The 24,234-nt window shown below is 52.8% G+C and overlaps 1 protein-coding gene across 1 annotated transcript in view; it reads right to left on the reverse strand.

The window, feature by feature from the left end:
* Positions 1-275: 275 nt before the first annotated feature.
* Igsf21 (immunoglobin superfamily member 21) overlaps positions 276-24,234 on the reverse strand; it is a 221,181-nt gene continuing 197,222 nt past the window's right edge. Inside the window, exons 5-10 of the mRNA XM_021200502.1 lie at positions 10,769-10,884; positions 7,693-8,167; positions 2,167-2,252; positions 1,487-1,679; positions 1,168-1,206; positions 276-501 (exon numbers count right to left, since the gene is read on the reverse strand). Coding sequence (XP_021056161.1) covers positions 428-501; positions 1,168-1,206; positions 1,487-1,679; positions 2,167-2,252; positions 7,693-8,167; positions 10,769-10,884 — 983 coding nt within the window. The 3' untranslated portion in view covers positions 276-427. The remainder of the gene's footprint in view (positions 502-1,167; positions 1,207-1,486; positions 1,680-2,166; positions 2,253-7,692; positions 8,168-10,768; positions 10,885-24,234) is intronic.

Genomic DNA, 24,234 nt, shown 5'->3' on the forward strand with positions numbered 1-24,234 from the left:
CATGCCACCAAGATTTGGGTTGACTTGTTAGGCAGCGCTATCATGGCTACAGCTGACTGTTACATTTCCCCTGAGAGATCATTTTCTACTCCCCACATCTGGCTGTTTTTAGGACTGAACGAGATCAGAACTGCATGGCAGCCATCCTCATGGGAGCACAGGCTTTCCATCTCCTTTGTCATCTTATCTCTGTGCCTGTCCCAAGGCTGGACGCCAGCAGGTACCCAGTCGCTGCTACTAGACTAAGGAAAAATATAGAGCCAGACATTGAGGTGGGGAAAAATTGGTCTGTTTGTTTAATTAAACCCAGTGAGGAAGCCAAGACATGGGCCGAGACTAAGAACAAGACTGGAAATAGTTTAGAAAAGAAATGAAAATCGATCGCAGAGATGCCGGGCGGCTGGAGCATCGGGCGGCGGCAGCATCTTCACGTGAGCTCCAGGATCACTGTCAGGGCAAGCACCAGGGTAAGCCGGACGCCAGCGGGGCCAGAAGCAGAACCTGTGAGAAGGTGGAGGCGCTGTCAGGGCCGCGGCCTGCCTGTGTGCCATGGTGGGCAAACTCTGGGGTAAGCGGTTCCTCACAAAGATGCCAGAGGGCAGTATCAGGTGACTGGGTTGGGACCTCAGCTCTGCTGTCTGCCCGCCCGCACGCCAGGGATGCAGTGCTTCGTCCCCATACAGGCCTGCTGGGCTGAGGCTGTCAGGGTGGTCCAGAGGGCATCAGGAGGGGGAAGCTTCACAGAAAACCGTGAGGTTTGCAAGGTATGGGTAGTGTCTGCATCCCATGGGTAGTTCCAGATCAGGGTGGCTGAAGGGAGCAGTCCAGGACATCTGTCTATGCTCTTAGGTGTCCCATGGAGTTGCCAGAGACCCACACCATCGTCAGTGCCAGACAAGGTCCCTTGTGGTCTGGGTAGCAGTGAGAAGGGACACCCTCGGACCCTGACATCCCATTGGCTGTTTGGGGGGGTGGGGTGTTGAGCCTTCCTTGCTTAGTGCCTAGAGTTGCCTAAACTTGACTCTGCCTAGCCGAGGTGATGGCCCCCTGAAGGAACGAGGGCGAGGGTGGGTGACAGGATGCAGGTGGTGTTTTGGCAACAGATGTTTTGTGAGGCCTTAAAAGGCACTCACTCTTAGGCGTGCAGTCTTGAGGGTGGAGACTTACCACGGGAGTCCTCTGTTCCTCTTGGGATATTTGGGTTTTCTGTCAGAAAGAAATAGAGAGGGACAGAGTGGGTATTGCTCAGAAGCCTTCCCCAGTCACCCGCTATATGCCACTGTACACAATGGGATGGTTACGATCATGTTACAGATAGGGAAACTGAGGCCGGCTGAGTGGCCAAGATGTGAACCTGGCATATGTCAATCAAGCCACTGTAATCACAACCAATGAAATGAATTCTCTCTCTGAGACAAATCCAAGGGCTTCTGTGGACAGCTTTAAGCCAGGACCTATCCTCAGGTGGTCCTGTGGGGGTCCCTACCGAACACGATGAGCCGAGTGTGTGTATCTGTGGAGCCCAGGGGGTTCTGGGCAGTGCAGCGGTACATGGAGCCGTTGAGCTCGGCAGGAACCCGCTCCAGCACGAGCTCCTTCCCGTCAAACTCGGCACTGCCATCCAGGAGGCGGCTGCCCACTCTCGTCCACGTGAACATGGGTTCCGGGAAGACCTCATTCTGTGGAGCAGAGCAGGGAATAGTGGTCACAGGGGAGCAGCGTGCCAACACAGGGAAGTCAGAGGCTTTTCAGACCCCAATTCTCATCTAACAGGCTTCAGGTGGCACCTCAGGACCCAGGAAGAGGGCTGGGGATGTCGCTTAGTCGGTAGCGTGTTTGCGTGGCACACACAAAGTTCTGGGTTCCATCCCCAGCATCCTATAAACTGTGATGGTGTCTAGCACGGAGGAGGAGGTGGCTGCTGCGGCGGCGGCGGCGGCGGCAGGAAGGTCAGGAGTTCAAAATCATCCTCAGCTAAATAGGGAATTTGAAAACAGCCTGGACAACAAGAGTCTAGGTTCGGGCGGGAATAAATGCAAAGGAAGGCTGACGCGAGCTGCATTCGCTCATGAGAATAGAAGAGTAAGCCAGGTAGGCTGGTCCCCATGGCCACTGGGTGCCTCTACCCACCCACCACCCGACTCAGGTATCCAGAAAGAGGCTGACCTGAAATTCGTGGACTAGGATCCTCACTGTGTCCCCAACCCGGGCTCTGCTGGGCGTCATCACGATTTTGGGTCCTTTGGGAGCAACTGTATCAAGAGGAAGTACGGGTCAGAGGGTGTTGGGTGGGGTCGGAGAGCAGTGGTGGGTGGAGTCAGAGAGGGGTGGTGGGCGGGGTCGGAGAAGGGTCGTGGGTGGATGCAACCGCATTGAGAGGTGGGTAGCGAAGAATCCGAGCACGTTTCAGAGGTTGATGCCCTAGACCAACTTGACTCCAACGAGGCTCGTTCACTCCCTCAGTCATGGCTGCCTCCTTCCATATTTCCCACATCCCTACTGTGTGTCCCACCACAGCTGGGATCTGGGGATTCAGCGACACCCACAAATGCACGAATCTCACAAGTCATCAGAGGGGGAGAAGGATAACGACACCATCACTGTCCCCTCTGTCCCCTCTGAGTTCACAGAGGCCCGGGGAGTTCATTATGATTTGCCGAAGGCCAAAGAGGGAGGAAGATTCAAGACCAAAATTCAGGCCTTCAGACTCCTGATTGAGGATCCTACTGCCAGGGGACTTCCTGGGACCTCTGTGTGGGGGGAGGTTATGGGGAGACAGAGTGAAGTCACCATCTCCTCCCCTAGCCAGCCTTTGTTCTCCCTGAATCTGGTTCTTATCCCCAGGACTAGCTTCCTCAGTTTCTCTGTATGTGCTGTGGTGACATGATGCCCTGGGTGTCCCTTGCCTGTGGGAGACTGAAGGACTGCCTGGATATCTCCCCCACCCCCTTCCAGAGGGGAGAACCCAGGTCCACTCATAATGAAGAGGCTCGCCCCAGGTCCCTGCAGAGTCAATTACTCGAGTTTCCTGACTCCCCGCCCCTCATTAATCCATTTTCTCAGTCACTCAATAGTAATTACTGAGCTGGCCATATGTCAGGCTTTGGAGCAGGGCTGGGAACTAGTAAAGGGGACAGTGATAAAGTCAAGTGTCCTGCCGCTTCTCCTTTAGTGAGACAGACATTTAATCTGCAAACAGACTCAGCCAAACAGTGACCAGCGTTGTACGCAGGGTCTGAGGTCAGCAGAGGCGGCACACAGCTCATGGAAGGGCAGTGGTCACAGTGACCTGGAGAAGTAAAAACCCCACGAGGAATGTTCCAGGCAGGAGGAGCATCGGGGACATGAAGGAAGGTCAACAAGAGAGCTGGTGGGGCCGGGGACAGACTAGACAAGTTTCTAGGGCTGTCTTTCCCACTTAACGCACAACAGAAATCAGAGCAGCAGGCAGATGTGAGCAGCCTCCAGGCTCTGCCAGTCTCACTCTCTGAGAGAAAGACCAAGAAACTGTTAATTAACCGCAAGGAAGACAGACAGCTAAAGTGCCGGGTGGGCAGAGAGAAGGGCCCAGTCTGCTGAGAGGGGAGGAGACGGTGGCTTCCACTGCTGCGTCCAGCTGCATGGAAGCAGTGCTGGCCAGGGATGCTGGGCAGATGGCAGGCTTGGGAATGGAAAGGCTCCACCTCCAAGCCACCCCCTTCCCCTTTATTCAACACTCCATTTTATCCCATGTCCCCTCTCAGCCTTTAGAGCTTGCAAGCACAGAAAGGCTCAGGGAAACCAACTACCCTCTTGCCTCCTCCAGCTGCTCTCCTGGCTGTGGAGGGGGTGGGTTTGCAGAGGGGGAAGCTCTGTGTGTGTGTGGGGGGGGTCCCACGGCCCTGGGTGGTCTGCATCACTCTGTGTGTGTGTGTGTGTGTGTGTGTGTGTGTGTGTGTGTGTGTGTGTGTGTAGCGTCCCACCGCCCTGGGTGGTCTGCATCACTGCCAGCCTCAACCAGCAGAGGGCGCTGTAAGGCCTCCATTGTAGAAGTCAGTGCCTGGCTAGAGGTCTGGAGAGGCTCAGAGCCCAGGGCAGCGAGGCAGCAGGTCACACAGCTTCTTTGGCTGCCCTGAACTGTTTCTAGTGCCCCTATCCGGAGCTGACCCTGTGGGGCACAGAGGACCCAGAGGGGCCTGCTACATTGTTGCTCCTCTGAACTCTCATGCAGATGGGTGTTTGCAGCAGATGTCCTGCATCTCCCACCCTCCCTGGAAGCTGCTGGGAGCCACTTGTTCCTGGAAGCCAGGCCAGCTGCTCACATCCTCCCATCCCACCAACCCCCTGGAGTCCACTGCAGCACCTGGCAAGCAAAACCTAGCCCCCTGCCTGCTTTGGGAGCCCAAGCCGGCATGCCAAGCAGAGGTGTATCCATAGTTTCAGGATTCACTCCTCTCAAGCACTGGCCTGTAGGAGCTGTAGAACAGAATGCAGGCCCAGGATCTAGGCCTGGCCCTCTCAGACTGTGTGGGCTGAAGCATCAGCTCAGTCTCTTGGTCAATTGTCCAAGAGATGAAGCCCCAGAGGGAAAGCCTGGCTGAAGGGACACACACACACACACACACACACACACACACACACTCGTGGCATTCTTCCTGTCTGTGAAGATAGCAGGTGTGGTCTCAAGGAAGGACTCTGCTGGGACTCCTGAGGGATTCTAGGTTTTCATTAAAACAGTCACTCATCTACCCATCCACCATCTATCCAGTCTACCCTCCCATCTACCAGCCAGTCATCCAACTATCATCCATCATCCATCCATCCACCCATTCATCTGCCCACCCAGCCACACATCCTCCATTTCCTGTATACATGCAGTCCACCCATCTACCTATCCAACCAACCTACCTATACATCTGATATCTACCCACCCACCCGTCTTCCCAGCGACCCACTCACTGCCCATCCGTCTATGAATTCATCAGACCTCTTCACCATCCTGTCTATTCATCCATCCATCCATCCATCCATCCATCTTTCCTTCATGTCCATTCAATCCACCCATCCACCTGTCTCCCTAATCCATCCTTCCATCTACACCATCTGTCCATCCACCCGTCCATCTACCCAGCCATGCCTCCCTGTGCAGCTGTCGGCTCACAGGAACGAGATGTTTATCATCCCTGAGAAACTATGCTGGTGACCCGTGGATGGGTACCGGTGTACACTTCCACTGGTGATGTAGGAGAGTTCGGTTGCTCTGCACACTTGCCGACGTTGGTTACGGTCAGCTTTGAAAACTTTACCCAGGCTAGCGGTTACAAATGCTACCTTCGCTGAGGTTTTAATCCCCACTTCTCGGAGGACCGACAGTGTGTTTTAGTATGTCCATGCGTGATCTTAGAAGCAGGAAGTCATGGGCAGGAGGCGTGGCTCAGTCAGTGACAAAGCACTTGCCCAGCACGTTAGGCCCTGGGTTTGCGCTCTAGCACTAACAACCAATACTGCCTGTCTCTCAGGTATCGAGTTAGAGGCTCCTCCCCCTTAGTTTTTGAAACATGCTTATGACAGTCTGGGACTTGTGGCAGTCGTCAGTCAGTCCAGACTGACCTCATGCTACCCAGGTCACCAAGGACGACCTTGAACTTCTAATCCTCCTGCCTCTACCTCCCAAAAGCTGAGATGACAGCCATATACCATCATGCCTGGCTTAATTGGGTTAGTTTTTTGGGTTTGTTTTGTTTGTTTTTTTCTGTATCCTGGGTACCAGTGCTTCACAGAGGACTGAGAGTACACCACACACACACACACACACACACACACACACACACACACACACACTTCTACACCTTGCCTTTCCACTCTCTTAAAGAGGGCTTCTTACGAGCCAACGATCTGAATTCTGATTCGGTCCAACCAACCAATTTTCAGTTTTTCCTCTAGTGTTTTTTTTTTTTTTTTAATGGCTGCTTTAAGGGATGCTGGCTTCCTTGGCTCCATAAAGACATTTCTCTCCATTTTGTTCTGGAAGCTCCATGATGCTGACTTTTTAACACTGGGGCCTATCAATCATCTCCGATTAACCTGTGTGTGTGTGTGTGCCAGGCAGGGGCCAGGCCTGCCTCCCCCACACTCGCACTCCCTTGTTCCTTACCACTGTGTGTTAGAGGACTCTTCTTTACTCTCCGAACAGCCTCAGGGTCTCCATCAAAATCAATTGACTCTACTTGCGGGTCTGTTTCTGCGCGCTCTTCTCTGTGTCAGCCTAGTGTCTACACTGCAGGGTCTGGGCAGCTGTTTATCAGAGTTCGGGGCTGATTTATATTGTAAGTAGATAGGCTGGGATGTAAAACAGCATGGGGGGAAAACGAGAAGCCAAAAGACAAGTTTGGAGGCCATGCTGCACTCCAGGGGTAGATGGGGAGTATTTGGATGGGATGCTGGGAAAGATGGAGAAGGGCAGGCCCGGGAAGCCTTCTGAGGCTGCACTGCTGGGCGCGTGTGCAACCTGGACATGAGGCAATCACAAGTATCTCTGAGGCTAACAGCTTGACCAATGCGAAGACGGCACTGTCACCTCTGAGGTGACTTTCAAGGCTGCCCACCAGACAGACACCAACCCAGGAAGAGGGGCTTCAAAGAGATACAGTCAACCGGACCGGCCAGGCTTCCTGGAGGAAGCGGCACATGAGCCACACGGGGCACCCCTGAAAAATGAATGCAGGTGAGATCAAGGTCCCCTGCAGAAGACAAGCCCAACCTCGGGTGGCCTGGCTTCAAAGTCCTTGCTGGGTGTTTGAACTCTGCCCCAATACCACTCCGTTCACTCCTCCGTCTTTCTCAGAGTGCAGGGTTTGTCACTGTGCAGGCCACACTCGTGATTCAATGTGTCCTTAACTGCAGCTGTCAGCTGGGCAACACTAAGGAAGTGGTCACTGGGACACACTGCCCCAGATAACTGACCTAGCATGGAAAACCCAAGTCCCTCACCTAAAGAACGGGAATAAGAACAGCGCCTCCAGTGGCCACTATGGGTACTGCAAAGGTTCAAGCTGGACTCCCAGTTTGTGGTAAACTGGCCACTTGCCACATACAACAGGCCAGAAAACAGAGACTCAGGGCAGGCTAGGCAGAAAGAGAAGTTAGCCCAGGCTCTCCGTCTCACCCCAGGAGTCCTGGCTAACTAGCATGTCCTCACCTCCCCCAGGGTTAGAGTGTGACCATCCAATCCCTGGACTTGCTTCACAAACACCTGCTGAATTAACTAACAGAAAGGAAGCAGGCCGCCTGTGGCCGACAGGCACCCAGGAAACAGCTCTTCTGATGTTCTTTGAGAGCTGTGGAAGTCTGCATTGGTTTGGAAGGGTCTTCTAGGAGTAGGATGGGGCTTTAGAGCACAGCTCTGCTGTGTAGAACCTAGCAGCTCAGGGCCAGACCACTCATTTCAGTCTCAGCTTTGCTTATCTGTAATGAGACTGCAGGTCAGGCTTCTATCTGTGACGAGCAAATGCCCTCTAAACACCCCGCTGACCTGGGGACTTCCGTTTTCTCCAGTCCAACCAACAACCTCACCGAGGACCCTTGTCTCTCCCCCGAGCTGACCTGACTCCATTTGCTCCCCTCTCGCTGGCTTCCAGCAGCCCGTGGTCCCCTCGTTGCAGAACTACAACCTCTTATCTTTGATGGGCTGCAGAAGAGCCTGCCAGGTCTTACCCAGCGTTACCTCCGCCTGCATGGGCATGGACAGCGCTGGGTGCTTGACCTCACAGCTGAAGAGGGCCTCATTGTCGATCTGTGGGTTGAGGGTCCAGGTGAGCAGGGCCCGCACCTCCACCGTGCCATCGCTGCCTGGGGTGCGGCTGTGGCGCAGGAAGTAGACCGGCTCGGCGCTGTGTACCCAACGGGGGAACTCTCGGCTCACCACTGTCTCTGGGATGTTTTCCGTGGTGGGCTGCACGAAGAGGCTGGGGTCCTGGGTCAGGCTGCGCGCGGGGCGCTCCGTGTAGGGACGTCCAGCCCGGTATTCAGTGTCCAGAAGGGACAGTGACTTTTGCATTTTGGTATCGTCCACGTCTCGATGCAGAAGGCTGCGGAAGGGCCTGCTGTCCTGGACCGGGCCAGAGCTGGCTGCTGGCAGTTCTGTCAGGGGCACGGCATCGATCGGCTCCCCGTCCCGTTTGAAATACACCTACATTTGCAAGCAGGATAAGGGGAAAGCTAACGGAGGGATGCTTTACCTTCCCGAGGGGCTTCCCATTCAGTAGGGACACGGTCACGCCCGCCCACTCCTTTCCCACACTCCCCTGGAGAGCTATGGGCTAGCAGGGCATTGTGGGAATACAAACAGGTCTTGAGAGAGATGGTTCAGCCCACCAACACCATCATCGACAAGTTGGGGGGACTTGTAGTCTCAGTTTCTCCACTTGGAAAAAGATATAAGATAACTGACTCCAGGGAGCAATTGGGACTTAAATGAAGTCCCGCGGGGAGTTTGGTTTTAGAGGTCACTTATCTATCATCTGGGCTCTAGTAGGGTTCATTGCTGCCCGGGCGGGGGACGTGAACGATGAGCAAAAGGGGTACTGGGGGCAAAATGAGCCCTGAGAAGAGGGAGAAGAGGTGTGCGTGCCTGAGCATGTGCGCATGCGCAGGTGCGTGTTTTGTTTTGTTTTTTTCTTTCTCTGTGTGTGTGTGTGTGTGTGTGTGTGTGTCTGTGTGTCTGTGTGTGTGTATGTTGTGTCCTGCCTGCTCACACAATTTGGCAATTCAGAGCTGCGAGGCAGAAAACAGGTGCGTGTGTGGGAGGGAGCTAGGTGCAGGGAATGAGGCGAAAGAAGATGTCTTCTCCCTTTCTCTGCTAATAGGGAATTCAAGTTTTGAGAGGCGGCATTTAATTTAATTTGCTGTCTTCTTATTTTGGTACATGCGCCCGGAAGCCTGTGGGGATTGGGTGTATTTTTTTTAATAAATCAGATAAATAAATCGATAGGAGCCGGAGAAGAACAGGAAGCGTGCTCAAGGACTAGGTGGGTCTAAGGAGAGAAGGGGGTGGCGGGGGGAGGGGCTGGGGAGTAGGTGGGGTGGGTGGGAGGGGGGTGATCTGTGGGTGTGGAGGACCTGTCAGAGTTTAAAACTCTGCAGAGGAATCCTTGGCACATAATGGTCTGCTTTGGGGCTTTTGCATTTTTTTCCCTTCCCCTTTCTTTGCGTTTCTTTTCTTTTCTTTCTTTCTTTCTTTTTTTTTTTTTTTAAGTGCTTCAAAAGCAGGTTTGTAATTTATATCAAAGAATTGCTTTCAAGTTCTGACGCTCCAGACAGACATAAGATGCCCGGACTGTCAGGGAATGAGAATCTTTCATATAGACAAAGGGGGCGAAGAGAGGGGAGGAGAGAGGGGGAACAGAGTGGGGGGCGCATGTTTTTTTATAACTGTGTCTTAAGTGGCAGCCTGGTGGTGAGGCAAGAAGGGGGTGCTCTCCTGTAGCCAGCCCTAGGGCCAGAAAACCCTCCCCTCGTGTCTTCCTTTCCCCCAGAGGAAAGGCCAGCTTCCCTGATTTGGGGGGAGGCTGGACATTCTTAGGGATCCTAAGGGGAAATCTGTGAGCCTGGTCTTCAGCATCGGTGGCTTCTATTCCTCATTAGTGACCTCCTGGCTCTAACCCTATGCCTTTGTACTCCTGACCCTTGGCTTTCAGGTCTCATACCCCTAACCCGTGTGCCCTAGACCCTTACCCCAGACCCCTACGTCTCTACATCCCTGACCAATGACCACCACATACTGCTGACCTCTGTGCCCTGAACCCTCATCCCAGGCCCGCATGTCTCTGAGCTCCATCTTGCTCCTGCACCCTACCAAGGGGGATCTGTATCCCTGTCCACTCCTCTGCCTGAACAGTTGATGCTGGGGCTGCAGGCTCCGATCCTCAGCTCCCACCGCTGGCTCACACATGAGAAACAGTCACGTTGAATTCTATCTGCAGGTCCTTATTGCCCCAGCCATACCTGCCCCCCCCACCACCGCCATCTTGCTAAATCTGAGAAATGTGTGAAACTCACTGGGTAGAGGACTAGAATATTATTCTAAGGTCTCCACACTAGAATCACCCCCAAATGTAGCTCAAAGGCTCTGATATGGGTGCACAGGGGTGCTTCCAGGGAAATTGAGGGATCCATGCCTCCCCTGTTAGAAGTTAGACACATGAGCTTTTGTTGAGTAATTGTTAGGTCAAAAGGGCCCCACGGCTTCTGAGACATTGATAGTGTCCAACTCCTTGGCCTCGTAGCAAAACCAAGAAGGGGAGGAGGACGCCTGGTCAGGGTCAGTCCTGGGGATTGGTGTGGCCAGAAGCAGAGCTCAGATCAGGGGCTCTGGGTGCCTACCCCTCCCCTCTGTCTTTCCTCCCGCCCCCTTCTCGTCCCCCACCCCCCTTTCCTTTCTTCCTTCTTGGGTGATTTCCTGTGAGGCCCACGGAGGCCCAGGAGGAACAGCATGCTCGAGGCATGAGAAAACGAACTTGGGTCCCTTTTCTGTGGAAAATAATCAGGAGACTATGGCCAAGTCACCTCCCCATCTCTGGACCCTGTTCTTTGTTCCCCATTCTCTTCAGTATCTAGGAGGGGGGCAAACCAGGTCCTGGCATTCCTGTAAGCCAACCTTACTATGAAGATCTAGGGTGGCAGGATGGGGCGGGCCACTTCCTGTCTCGGTACAGAAATGGTTATTGAAGGAGGGTCAGAGAGCAGGAGTCTTGGCATACTGAGGGCTGGACCCCTGCCCCCAAACACTTACCATGGGTGCCGGCTTCCCTCCAGACACGATGCAGACCAGTGTGAAGTTCTGGGCCTGGTACCGGCTGAAGGGGGCAGGGGAGTCGGCAGCCACAACTTCGATGGAGGTGGGAGGAGCTTCCGAAGGGAAGAAAGGACAGGAGATAGTGACTCAGTTGGGTGGGGGTGAGGGTGGGGACTCATTGAGTTCTACACCAGGCAGAGCTTCAGTATTGACCGCTATAGGGAGCATGGGGTAAAGGCATCCCAAAGGCATACAAGTGAGGAAGGGAACCCCACTCCAGTGAAGAGATCTTGGGGATCACCCAGAGAAGCCACACTGGGTTGTGGTCCGAGGAGGCAGAAGTTGAGAGGAAGGTAGAAACAGCACAGGCAAGGACCCAACGGGGTGGGGCGGGAGGGCTGGAGCGGGGGAGGGGCAGCGGAGCTGGGTACTCGTGTTGTCCCAACATCTAGGAAGCCAGGGCAGTGTGTTGCAGGCGCCCGCTGTCTGGGCTGGAGCCAGCTCCAACCTGTGCTGGCGACTATGGCATTTTCAGGAATTTTGTGAACCAGTTGTTAAAAAAGTTATGAACTTAAACAGGTCCCCGTGGGTGCCTTTACACCATGATATCAGCAACTGCAGCACATCCTCTGCCTTCAGCACCGCCCTTCCCCGCCCCCCCCCCCAAATCTGTGATCAGATCGTCCTTTCTGCTGAGAGTAGTGGGTGTTAGCATTTTGTTTAGGCTCCGCCCCACAGTTACTGGGCAACAACAGGGCGTGCCTGACACACTATAAAAGGGGCTGCTCCCCCTCTCCTATCTCTCTTGCTCCCGCTCTAGCCTCTCTTCCCTTCTTCTCCCTCACCCTATTCCCCTCCTCGCACTCCACATGCTCTTGGCATTCTCCCCCCCCCAACTCCACTCCCCATGCCCTGAGTAAACTCTTTTCTATACTATACCATCCTGTGGCTGGTCCCTCAGGTGGAAGGGATGCCCCAGCATGGGACCTCAGAGGCACCCTCTTACCGGACACCAGACTACACACCCACCAAACATATTTCTTCTCTCATTATCTTTTTATAAAACACAACAACGAGGGGCCACTGAACGTTTTAAGAGAACGCAAGGACAGGGGAGTGATTTCATTTTTGAAGAGCAGGAAAGCACAGGGCGTGTTTTAGCTGGACAAGACAGCGTCTTAGACTCCACAGGCTAGGAATGAGCTAGTCGTGTTACTTAAGAGTCATCTGGAGTTGAGAGCATCTCTCTCCCTGGAACTGGGCTTACTGTGGGTGGCAGCCTCCTTCTCACCCCATCCCCTCCTTCCTCTCCTTCCCCACACCCCAGTTCAGTCACCATCATTCTTGTGTCTTGGGGACATTGCCACAGTGTGAGCCTCTGACCTCTCCTTGGTTAAATGGAAATAATGCTCAATAGACGTGGCCTTAGGACAGAACTCAAGCTAGAGAATCCTCGGAGCTTCACGCTGGGAATTCAACCTGAAGATGTTTCCTTCACCATGGTTTCCCCGACCTCTGTAGGAGGCACCATCTTTGAACTCTGCTTGGAGCAAGCAGTCCGTTCTGGCTTCCCTGGCCTTGGGCCTCTGCGCAGCACGGATGCGGGAGCGGGTGGGGCGGGCAAACAACAAACAAAAGATGCTGGAGACCTTGCCTTCCTGCAGGGGGCTTTCACCCCGGTTGAGTTTAATTAAGTTCACTGAGCATTTCCTGACACCCGCCAGGTGTGGGGCTCAGTGCCAGGGGCCTGCTGCAGGCATCCAGCAAGGAGGGAGATAAACGTGCAGAGAAGCCCGAGAAGCCCGTGTGCCGGTGGGGGCGGCAAGCGCGGGGGGCTGCGGTGTTTTACAGCCCAGTGAGATGGGGGCCAGGTATAAGCTATTGCTTCGTTCAGGCAGCCGCACATGCTGGGGGCAAGAGAAGGGAAGCTGAGCGAGCCGAACCGGGAGCTGGGGAGAACAATAGACAGAGAATTGTAATTAAGTGGAAGATGGCTCAAAACAGATGGTAAGTTGGGTAGGAACTGGGAGAGCGGAAATGCACACCAGAACACTTCAATTACCCAGAAGTTGCAAACTCCGCAGTGTAACTTTTAGAACAGCACCGAGAGAAAGAGATCTTAAGGGAAAGATTGGTGACGGCCCAGTTTCCAGGAGCTGCTGATTCCAGCCCCACCGCTGGCCTGCCAGGTGGGTATGCTATTCCCATTCTCCAGATGGGCAAAAAAGAGGTGTGGGACCGCACCCAGCATATGTAGCCAGCATGAGGCAGAGCTGTGATCAGAATGGCGGCAACCTGGCTTGACATGGTCTCCCTATGTAGACCAGGCTAGCCTTGAATTCTTAATGATCTATTTGTCTCTTCCTCTGTGTGCTGAGATTAAAGGTTTGTGCCACCAATGCCTGGTCTGGAGCCCAAATTGTCACTCCTCCAGGCCAGGCAACCTTCAAAGGGACTGGTATCTGTCAGTACCTTTCAGCTGCTGAGAGTTCCAGTTCCCTGGTCCCCTGCAGCATCTCCAGAGGCCTGGTGATTCAGTTTCCTTGGGAACTGCTTCCTAGTTCTGTTGCCCCAGAGGTCAAGGACCCTCCCTTCAGTCAGAGTTGAGCATAAAACCCTTCCCCCTAAGCTTGCTGTGTGCGGCTCCCCCACACCTTAAGAGTCCCCCTGAAAGTTACCCATCCTCACCTCTTTCTGCACTCCCATCCTTACCTCCACCAGCCTCATCCCCAACACCACCTCTACCTCCATCTTTGTCATCACTTCCCGCTCTCATCCACATCTTCATCTCCAAAATACGCCAAAGTACTTCCTTCAGAATGTTGAAGGTCCAGAAAGGGCAGGTGGACCTTTCAACCCCACCTCCCGCCCTCATGTTACTGTATTAGTTAATTTTCTATTGCTGAGGCAAAACACAATGATCAAGGCAACTTATAAAAGAAAGCATTTTATTTAGCTTACGGTTCTAGAGGGTTTGAGTCCATGATGGCAGAACAAAGGCATGGTGGCATAAGGAACAGCCAAGAGCTCACATCTCAAACCCCAAGCAGGAGGCAGAGAGCACACTGGGAATGGCAGGAGGCTTTGGAAACCACACAGCTCACCCCAATGACATTCCTCCTTCAACAAGGCCACACCTCCTAATCCTCCCCAAACAGTTCCACCAACTAGGCCACACCTCCTAATCCCTCTCAAACAGTTCCACCAACTACGAACCAAGAATTCAGGCACAAGTCTACAGGGGCCATTCTCATTTAAACCACCATAGTCAACTTCACCGAGGTCACACTGAGGAGAAGCTGCCTTATAGAACTGCTCAAGCAGGTGACTATGTGGTACCTGACATGCCCTCCTGTCAGGGTAATGAATGCTGTTGGCTGCCTTCATTTTTGTTATGCTAACGAAGGACCCTAGAGCCTCCTGCTTGTTAGCCAAGTTCTCCAGCCCTGAGATGCATTACCCATCCCCACATCATTAGAAAGGAGGGAGAGCCGGGCCTGGTGGCGCAGGCCTTTAATCCCAGCACTCGGGAGGCAGAGGCAGGCGGATTTCTGAGTTCAAGGCCAAGGCCAGCCTGGTCTACCAAGTGAGTTCCAGGACAGCCAGAGCTATACAGAGAAACCCTGTCTCGAAAAACCCAAAAAAAAAAAAAAAAGAAAAAAAAGAAAGGAGGGAGAGGGCTTAGGATAGACTGTGGGCTCTAGACCAGAGCTCAAAGACCAGCCACACTGCTTGTCAGCTGTGTGACCTTGGGCAGGTGACTTAACCTCTCTGTGTTTCCTTGCCTACAGAATGGAAATAAAGGGGCTTGTATAAATACAATATATAGGACCAGCAAATATTTTGGCAGTGTCCCCAGTAGTACGGTAGTTGCCCTTGTTGGTGGCCCTCCCTGCTTGTCTTCCTTGTTTTGGGCTACTTGTCGGGGACTGGGGAGATCAAGTCTGGTCTCTCCTTGCAGTTTAACAAGGAGACCAGGAAGCGCTCAACATTTGCACCCATGACCACAATAGGTACCTGTACCCTGTAGTGTGTGAGCACCCCCAAATGATGCATGTCCAAGCTCATGTATGGTATTAAAAAGCACACCAATTGCCTTCCTTCCTTCCTTCCTTTCTTCCTTTCTAAAGATCTATTTATTTATTTTCTGTATATGAGTGCTCCATCTGCATTACACTTACATGTCAGAAGAGGGCATCAGATCCTATTACAGATGGTTGTGAACCACCATGTGGTTGCTGGGAATTGAACTCAGGACCTCTGGAAGAGCAGACAGCGCTCTTAATTACTGAGCCATCTCTCTAACCCTGAGCACACCAAATTTCAAAAGCCTAATTTTAAAGAAAACTTTGCAGAAGGACTGGAGAGAATGGCTTAATGGTTAAGAGCACTGGCTACTCCTCCAGAGAATTTGGGTTCAATTTCCATCCCCTACATGGTGGCTCACAAATATCTTAAATCCAGTCCCAGGGAATATGATGCCCTTGTCTGATCTCCAAAGACACCAAACACAAACATTGAACTAAGACATGGATGTAGGCAAAACACCTATACACATAAAGTAAAAATTTAAATAAAAAATGGTTAGATATTACTGCTGATAATTTTATATTGATTTTGTGTTAATGCTATAACATTTTAGATAAGTATAAATATGTAGTTAAATTCCGTTTGTTTTTTTAATAATTTATTTTACCTTTTTCATGTGCTCACTGGAAGACTTATAGACTAATCTCCACAGTGTGTCTGTTTGGTAGCTCTGGGCTCGGCTTCCTATTTTACAGATGAACATACTGAGGTCAGAGATGAAGAGATCTGCTTACTGCAAGTCATTAGTAGAGCCTCAGCAGGTGCCCGGCCCTATAGATCCTGTAAACTTTTTCAGACAGCACAGAGTTCCCTGTCCCCCTCCCCCAGCCACCCATCACACATGTGCCCATGCATACACATATACCTGTGCATGCACATACACTCATATACACACAAATACACTCATGAATACACAGAAAGACCCACACACTCACACACACATAAATGCACACAGAGAGGCAAACATACTCAAACATACAGAAAGACAGACAATAATACACACACACACACACACACACTCATGTATGTAGAAAGATGCACACACATACAACCTGTTCTAGAGCCCTGCACCCAACCACACAGAGCCCTGGCGGGAAGCCGTGCTCCTCCCCTCGTGGCATTTCTGAGCACGAGTGACCAGGTAACTCAGGTTTGTAGACTGATATGGTTGTGCGAACAATGACAAATGGGACCTGCCAGCATTCGCGTGGCCAGCCAGCGCTTCACACACTCTGCTCACCAGCATCTCCTGGGCTCCGTGTTCTGGGAGAATGGCACTCTACATTACACCCTCTGTCACCCCTTGGAAGACTGAGTGCAAACAACAGTCAGAAAGCTGTGTCTACCTGGGAAAGCTGGCTGCTTACTGCTGGGTCCCGACCGCGCATGCGTCAGTCACCTTGTCCGCCCGACCCTCAGTCCTAGACAGGTCCCTGCCTCCTAGGCTCATCTCTTGTGTCCTTCCACCCTTGGTCTCCCTCAGAGTATCTCCCTTCTAACTCCCCTCTGCACTTCCACCCATCTGTGTCCTCATCCTCGCCTCTATCATCCTCAGCCTCTTCGCTGCCTCCATTTGAATTTCCATCCACCTCCAGGCCCCGCCCCCATCTACATCCTTCTTCCATCTCCTGTTTGCCTCTCTCCCTTCCTCCATCTCCCCTTTGACCCCCACACCCATCTCATCTCTTTTATGAGGCAGTCCTTGAACTTGGTATTGTAGAGCCCTAATTTTAAGACTTCCCCAAAACCTGTTCCCTAGATCATTAGGAATGTGGCTAGTAAAGAGCCTTTGTTCTCTTAGGGCAGCTGAAGGTCTTCTGTTCCTCCACCTGACAGCTAGCTAGGCAACTATCTCAGTTGCCCCAGCCAGGCACCCATCTTCCTATGTTTGAGACTGAAAGAAAATTCAAAGGCTCAAGGCCGAACACTGTAAAGACGGAGCCCACCCGGCCGCTGAGACTAACAAGACCATGAAGATAAGGAAAAGGAGTGCCGGAGCCAGCCGGGGCTGTCAAGGTTAGCTCATAAACTCTGCCAAGGAGGCATCTCACCCCGGTTCACTCAGGGTCACACACTGACCAGAGGTGCCCCAGACTAGGCCCCCGGCCTCTGGAATTCTGCCACTCCGGCTGGCTGTACTATCTTGTTGTATTGTATGTTCAAATGAGCCAATCACTGGTGGCTGCACAAACTCTCCCTGCCCCCCCAACCCTAACCCTACAAAAACCCCTTACTTCTGAGGGTCGGGGTCGACTCCTCTGTCTCCTGCGTGAGATACGAGTCGGCTTGAGGCCTCGTTAAATAAAGTACCTCATGTAAATTACAGCAAGGTGTTATTCGAATTTTCTGGGGACCCAAGAGAGTTCCGGACCAGAGGGAGTTCCCTCATTGGAGTCTTACAGTATGTAATAGAGAATGACCTTGAACTTCTCATCCCAGGCTGCTACCTCTCGAGGGCCGGCATTACAAGTGAGGTAATGCTAGATTTATAGGGTGCTGGGGATCAAACTCAGGATTCCAGACACGCTAGGCAATCACTCTACCAACTATGCTACATTCTTAAGTCTCCACCCTCCCCAACCTTTCTTTTGGGACAGGCCTCACTATGTAGCTCTGGCTGGTCTACTATGTAGAACAGGCTGACCTTGAACTCACAGAAATACCCCTGCTCCCTACTGCCCCTCCCCAGCTCCGCCCTCGCTTATTAAATTCTAGGATTAAAGGCGTGCGTGGCCATGTTCAATTCCCATCTACAACCTCAGCCTCCACCTCGACCACTATCCCCCTCTCAGTCTTTCTCCCAACTCGGGCCTTATTTCTACCCCACCCCACCCCTACTTGGATTTCCTTCCAGATAAGTCTCCATCGGGGTCAAAACCGAGCAGCCTTTTATGCGTCCTTGGCCTGAGAGCCAGTCTCCATTCATCCAAAGGCAGCCAGCTCAGGGCACAGCCCATGGGACATCCTTGATAAGAAAATCCCAGTTCAACAGCAGCAGGCTCCGGAGTGAGCAGTGTGGGGCCACCTGGCTGTGTTCAGCCACATTCCAGCCAGGGCTTATGACCCAGTTTCTTCCCGCTCCTCTGCCCTCTCAACTGGAGAGCAGTGCCCCGAGCTCCCAGCAACCCTTACGGGCGTCTTTTGGACCGCTGTACGCAACCGACCCCTTTACACCTAGGGACGCTGCTCTGAAACTCCCCACCCCCACCCACCACCGCCCGGCCCGCGGGCTCTCTGGTTTATTTCTCTCGCTTTGTCTTAAAAGGAGGGATCTGTTTCTTTGGCTATTTCTGTGTGTAGCTGTCAGGCAAGGCACAGCAGCTGCTAACCAGACACCACCCTCGGCCCAGCTAGCCTGTCACCCCGTCCCGCAGTCACCGAGGGAGTTAAGAGGTGACATTATTTTCGGCTCTGCAATTCATATTGATGGAGTATGGTGGTGGTCGGTGACCCGTTTTATGAAATTAATCCTGAAATATGGCCCGTCTGTATCTTGCAAGCGGAAGTTTGTCTCGGGCTCCGTAACTCACTTCTAAAATAGTGCAGCCGTCCACACAGCTCTGTCAATGATCTAGCCGTCTTTGCAATTTGGGGACACAGTAAAGAAACATCCCTAGGTCTGTTCAGTTGTGCTCCCACCCCACCAGTGTTTAATTCTCCCCACGAGCTCACCCCCTTATCCTGGTGCACCCGCTTTATCAAAGGCAGAGCAGCGCACCATACTCAGACCAGCTGTCAATATCCTTGTCTTGGCGCTTTGGACCAATCGGCTGCCATCCCTCCGTCCTCAGCTTTTCCGTCTGAGAAATGGGTTGAATCCGACACATTTGCCAACATTCCAGCTCCCAGGCGTTTTTGGGAGAAGCAGAAGAAAAATGAGCAGAAACCTCTTAGGAGAATTTGAAATGCTGGACAGAAGGATTGTTAACTCTCGTCGCCCGCCCGTAGCCCTTTCTCTGTACCCATGAAGACAGGAACACCATTGTCTTCAGGGAGGGAGCCTCAGGCCTGCCCTGCAGCTGCCTCTCTGTGAAGGTGCTGAGCCTGCTCCAGCCCTGAGGGTCGTTTATCATGGGAAGAGCATCAATTAGATGTGGGGGAGGGGCGGGAAGAAGGAATGGACAAGTTCAAAATTATATTATTTGCCAAAAAAAAAAATCTATTCTTCTTCTCGGCGTGCCTGCTCTATTGACTGCCTCTCTCTTTTCAATCAGCCCCTAGCCATTATGCTGTATTTCAGACACAGGAAAAGCAGCCTCTAAAATAAGTGTCCATGAATATAAATTTCCCAAGGAGTCCACCTTCATTTCTTGATTTGATTTCTTGATCTTGTGTCTCTGTTCCTTTCCCATCCTCTCCAGAGTCTCTTCTTTGGCTTCATGACGTCACTCTACACAGCGCCTCTTCCAGGAAGTCCTCTAGGTTTACAGCAGCTGGAGCAGCCCAGTCCAGCCTCCCTGCCTCGCTCTCCCTGGGCATGGATGCTTTCCCCACCTGACTCAGTCTCCTCTCTCAAGGCTGGCCTCCTGTGTGGCCTCTTCAGTTATCTTTCCAAACCTGGCAAGGCCTTTTCTCTGGGTGCCGGGAGCTGGTCCCCTCAGGCAGCTTGTCATTCAGAGTCTGCCTCTGCATCTCCTCACCGGGCTGCGCTTGCTGGAGCCTGGGACACCATCCTCTTTATCCCAGCTTCAGACCTCAGGTTAATCAGTTAAAATCATTTATTTTAGTCTACAGTCGAATAAAAACATGAGCCAGTCTTCTCCTATCAGCCTTCAGATGAAGATGGAGAACTCTCAGCTCTTCCTGTGCCATGCCTGCCTGGATGCTGCCAGGCTCCCACCTTGATGATAATGGACTGAATCTCTGAATCTGTAAGCCAGCCCCAATTAAATGTTGTCCTTTAGAAGAGTTGCCTTGGTCATGGTGTCTGTTCACAGCCATAACACCCTAACCAAGACACCTTCCTCCCTCCCTCCTTCCCTCCCTCCCTTAAGCACCTTGAGGGAAGGACTCTTGTCTCCTAACACACAGGATCACTCAAGAAATGTTTGTGGTGTTGCTGAGTAGGGGAGGGCTAGGTGTCACGGTCTCCAGTCCCTGCCCCATCTAAAAGGATAGAAATCTTCACCCTCTCTCTTCCCTGGTGACATCTCTCACTAGAGGTGGATCCCACCAGTGAAGAAAGGGGAAGCAAGGGAAAGCCTCAAATCTTCACTTAGTCACTTACAGACTAAGCTAGTCACAGTCCCTTGCAGGAGCAAACCCAGGACAAGTCCCCACATGGGACCATGAGCAGGAGGAGCGAGATGACATGGCCACAGATGCAGAGCTGAGCCCTCACTGTGACTCGGAGTTTGGCTTTAGGATCCCTGTGCTGAGGCAATGGCTGGATGATGGAGTCTGGGGCCAGGTCCTTGCCAGCATGGACACCTGCTGTCCCTGGGGTCCTTCCCACCCTGAGATGGGGACCTCTCTGGGCTAAGCAGGAGCCCAGCCATCAAGTAATATCTGCTGTCTTGTGAGCCTACTCTGTGGACAGTGGCTGCCAGAGCCCACTCATCTGCTTGCCCCTCCCTGCCAGCTGTGACTGGTGACAAACAGCTCAGCAGGAGGGGGAGGGGAAGAAACACTCCCACACTCCAGCGGAGAGTGTGTTCCCTGCTGGATCTAAACTGCCACCCCACCCCTCGTTTGACGTGTGTGTGTGTGTGTGTGTGTGTGTGTGTGTGTGTGTGTGTGTGCGCGTGTGCGCGCGCGCGTGCGCGCGCACTTGTGCCATGTATGCATGAGGAGGTCGGAGGACAATTTGTTTTCTTCCTCCTCCTTGTGAGTCTTGGGATTGAACTCAGGTCATCAGGCTTGGCAGCAAGCCCCTTCGTCTGCTGAGCCATTTCACCCGCCCTCCAGTGCTGTTTCTAATCTATGCCTCAAAGTCACTGGTTCTTAACATGTGTTCTCCTGTCAGCATCTCTCAGAGTCAGTCACCAGTGTAAGTCCTTGGGCCTCTTTCCTACCCTTCTCTTGTGCCAACTTCCGCCACGACCTAGACAAGCTTCAGCGGTTTCACCCCAGCGTTGTTTTGTGAACAGAAGGCTTTGAGCATAATAGATGCTCAATAGTCAGTAGAAAAGGCTGTTACTATCCAGGGAGAGCAAGCTCAAGAGTAGACAATACTACCCAGGTCCTCCAAGCCTCGGCACACAGGACCAGGGCAGAACTCTTCAAGGCCTCCCCAGTCCTCTGCATTGGGTCCGGGACTTCACACCCCAAAGCCCCACCTCCTACAACTGGGGCAACTTTTTAGCATGGCTAGGGTGGCTGCTTGTCAATAATCCCAGTTCTTTGATTGGCCTTTAAAGCTGCCAGTCACATGTAGTAGACCCTCCATTGGCCTTGGGATTCTAAGTGGGTGTCTCCCTCCTGTGAGCCTTAGCTCTTCCCGAAACTACTCACCCCGCCTGGCCGTTGTGCTTTATAGAGAGAATGTGTCGAAGACCTGGCATAGGTGCAGGGATAAAATCGATGGGGTGTGCTACAGATTTGCTTTATAGCAGCAGAGCCGGCAGATTTGAGGGGGGTGGCGTTTTCAGTTCACCACAGAGGTACATATTACACGCTTGGGTGGCTTCACCCTATGCCGTGAGCATCCATGTACTAGAAGTCTCTGGAAGTCTGTGGAAACTTGGGAGGCCCTGCAGGTGGAGAAGCATACTGAAGAGCCTCCCTCAGTTCACTCTGTAGCCCCTCCCCCCCCAGGCGTCGTCAAGGTTGGGGCTACTGGGCTCCCACTCTGGAGCGCCACTGTCCCATTAGCTGTGTCCCTCCAAGCACACACAGAGCCTCAGTGTTGGCGGCTGGAAACAGGGCTCATCCCTGCCTCCGTGGCACAGGGCTCGGGAACCCCAGCTGGGAGACTGCAGTCTTGGCTGGACAAGCTGCAGTTCCTAGGCAGCTGTGGCAAGAGATTATGGGATTCTCTCTGGGAGCAGCTTGAGGGGAGTAAGATGGAGCGGGATGGTCCCTGGCTTAGGGTTCCATCTAGAGAGCAATTACAGTCAGGAGTATTCATGTTCAGTGGAACTTTGTTTGGGTTGCCGTTTTTCCCAGGTCTAGGAGTCTTGGGGTGATTCTCCACACGGGGGCACTATCAGGAGGTGAGGATGGGCATTCCACAGCCCATGGACACTCCACGGGCACACGTGGACTCTGGCCAATCTGGCCACTCCATGGGCACACACGGACCATGAACACTCACTTTTTTAAGTTTATTTTCACACTGGAAACAAAGTGGGAATCAAAGGGCTGCAGTCTGTGGAAGCTTTGACTCTGACCTTCAGATGACTTCTCCTTCCTAGTCCTCAGTTTCCCCATTTAAACAGTGCCACAAGCAGACAGTGGCCAAGGGGTCCTGTACACACCACCCTTCTAGAGCAGTCAGTCTTAGCTGCCACCAGTTCAGCCTTCTAGGCCTCCCCAGTCTCCTAAAACATAGCATGCTGAGTCCACCCTGACCCTAACTCCACACCTGCATCCCACACCTGCACCCCAACCTGCACCCCAACCTGTACCCACACCTGCACCCCACACCTGCACCCACAACTGCACTCTACACCTGCACACCTGCACACCTGCACCCCACACCCAGACCCACATCTGCACCCCACACCTACACCCCAACCTGTACTCCACACTTGCATCCCACATCTGCATCCACATCTGCATTTCACACCTGCACCCAACCTGCCCCACACACCTGTACCTCACACCTGCACCCACACCTGCACCTCACACCTGCACCCACACCTGCACCCACACCTGCACCCCACACTCCAGCTCAAAGCCTTCCTTCCAGGGAGGGGCAGATTTCCAGGAGGCGTTGAGTCCACTGCCTTCACCATCCTTTGAGCATTTCAGGATTGATTTTTAAGCCGGAGGCAAATTAATCATCTGTGTTGGCTTGCTATTCATAATGTAGTTATCAGGAGGAGCTGCAGGGAGGGTATCTGGTGGGAGGGGCTCCCACATTTCCTCTTCCATAATTCAGAATAAAGTTCAGTCAGGGCTGGGAAGTTCAGTGGTTAAAGCAGTTACCACACAAACATGAGGAGTCCAGCTGGGGTCCCTGGAATCCATATAAACACTGTGTGGGTGTGGTTGTTTGCCTGTAATTCCAGCCCCAGAAGACAGGGACAGGATCCCCAGAGCAAGCTGGCTGTGGAGACTTGCTGTATCAGTGAGGTCTGGATTTGATTGAGACCCTCTGGCTCAATGAATGAGGTAGAAGAGCATTTGAGGGTGAGTTCTGACATATGGGCATGCACACACACGGAATGCAAATACACACACACACACACACACACAGAGCATGATCACACATTCCTAGCTGCTTCCACTACTGACTCTCAGATCCATGTAAAAGCTGAGCAAAGCCTTAATTCTAAAAGGTGCCCAGCTGCTACCCAGTAGTCAGGGCTTGGCTGAAGCCTGCAGAGAATTCCTCTTCACCACCTTCCCAGTCCTTCTAATCCTTTCAAATGATACCACTCTCTGGGTGACTAAGAACTCAAAATATGAGGAAGAGACTGGGCCTTCCAGCTCTGGTCAGTTCCAGAGCTTGGAGGTCAGACCCTGGATGAACACAGCAGCCCTTGGAACCTTTGGGTCTCAGTTTCCCTTTATGTAAAATGGGAATAATCCTTCTTGTCTCCTTATGTTAACTTCTGTGAGAACATCCCTGAAGAACCTCAGCTCCAGGTTTGGCTCATCCTGAGCCTCCGTCAAACAAGGCTTTGATGTCTAAGAGTGAGTGAAGGGACCTTGCCTTTCTCTGGACAGATAGGGAAACTGAGTCTGGGAATCTACTGTAGCCAGATCAGCAGCCAGGACTGTGAGCCCCAGGATGAGGCTACTTCCAGCATGATCTTGGTCTCAGGTTCCCGTACAGTACATGGTGCTAGGACTGTGTTTCCTCGGCCCACATCCTTCAAGGCCACGCTCGGCTCTCACACTGCCCCCCCCCCCCCCCGCCTCCAACTGCTCCTGCTCCAGGCTCATCAGATGGCTCCCGGAACACCAGAACACTGAAAACCCAGCCTTCTGCTCTCTTTACAACCCTGGGCCGGAGGCACTCTGCAGCCAGTCTCACATATCACAGGTAATTAAGGGTCCTGTCCCAGGGAGGGGAGTCTACCTTCTGCCAGAGACACTAAATCCTGCTCCCGGTGGTGTGGGAATAAAGCGCTGCTGACCTAACACTTGTCAGGGTTTAAGGGAGCTCCTCTGGGCATGCGCGGACGGGGATCTGGCGGCAGTGCTGATGCGGCTCTGCAAACAGACTGGTGCTCTGGTGGCAAGATGCTGAAGGCCCGGAAGGT

Source organism: Mus pahari, chromosome 6 (assembly GCF_900095145.1).
Source record: "Mus pahari chromosome 6, PAHARI_EIJ_v1.1, whole genome shotgun sequence".
Classification (NCBI taxonomy): Eukaryota; Metazoa; Chordata; class Mammalia; order Rodentia; family Muridae; genus Mus; species Mus pahari.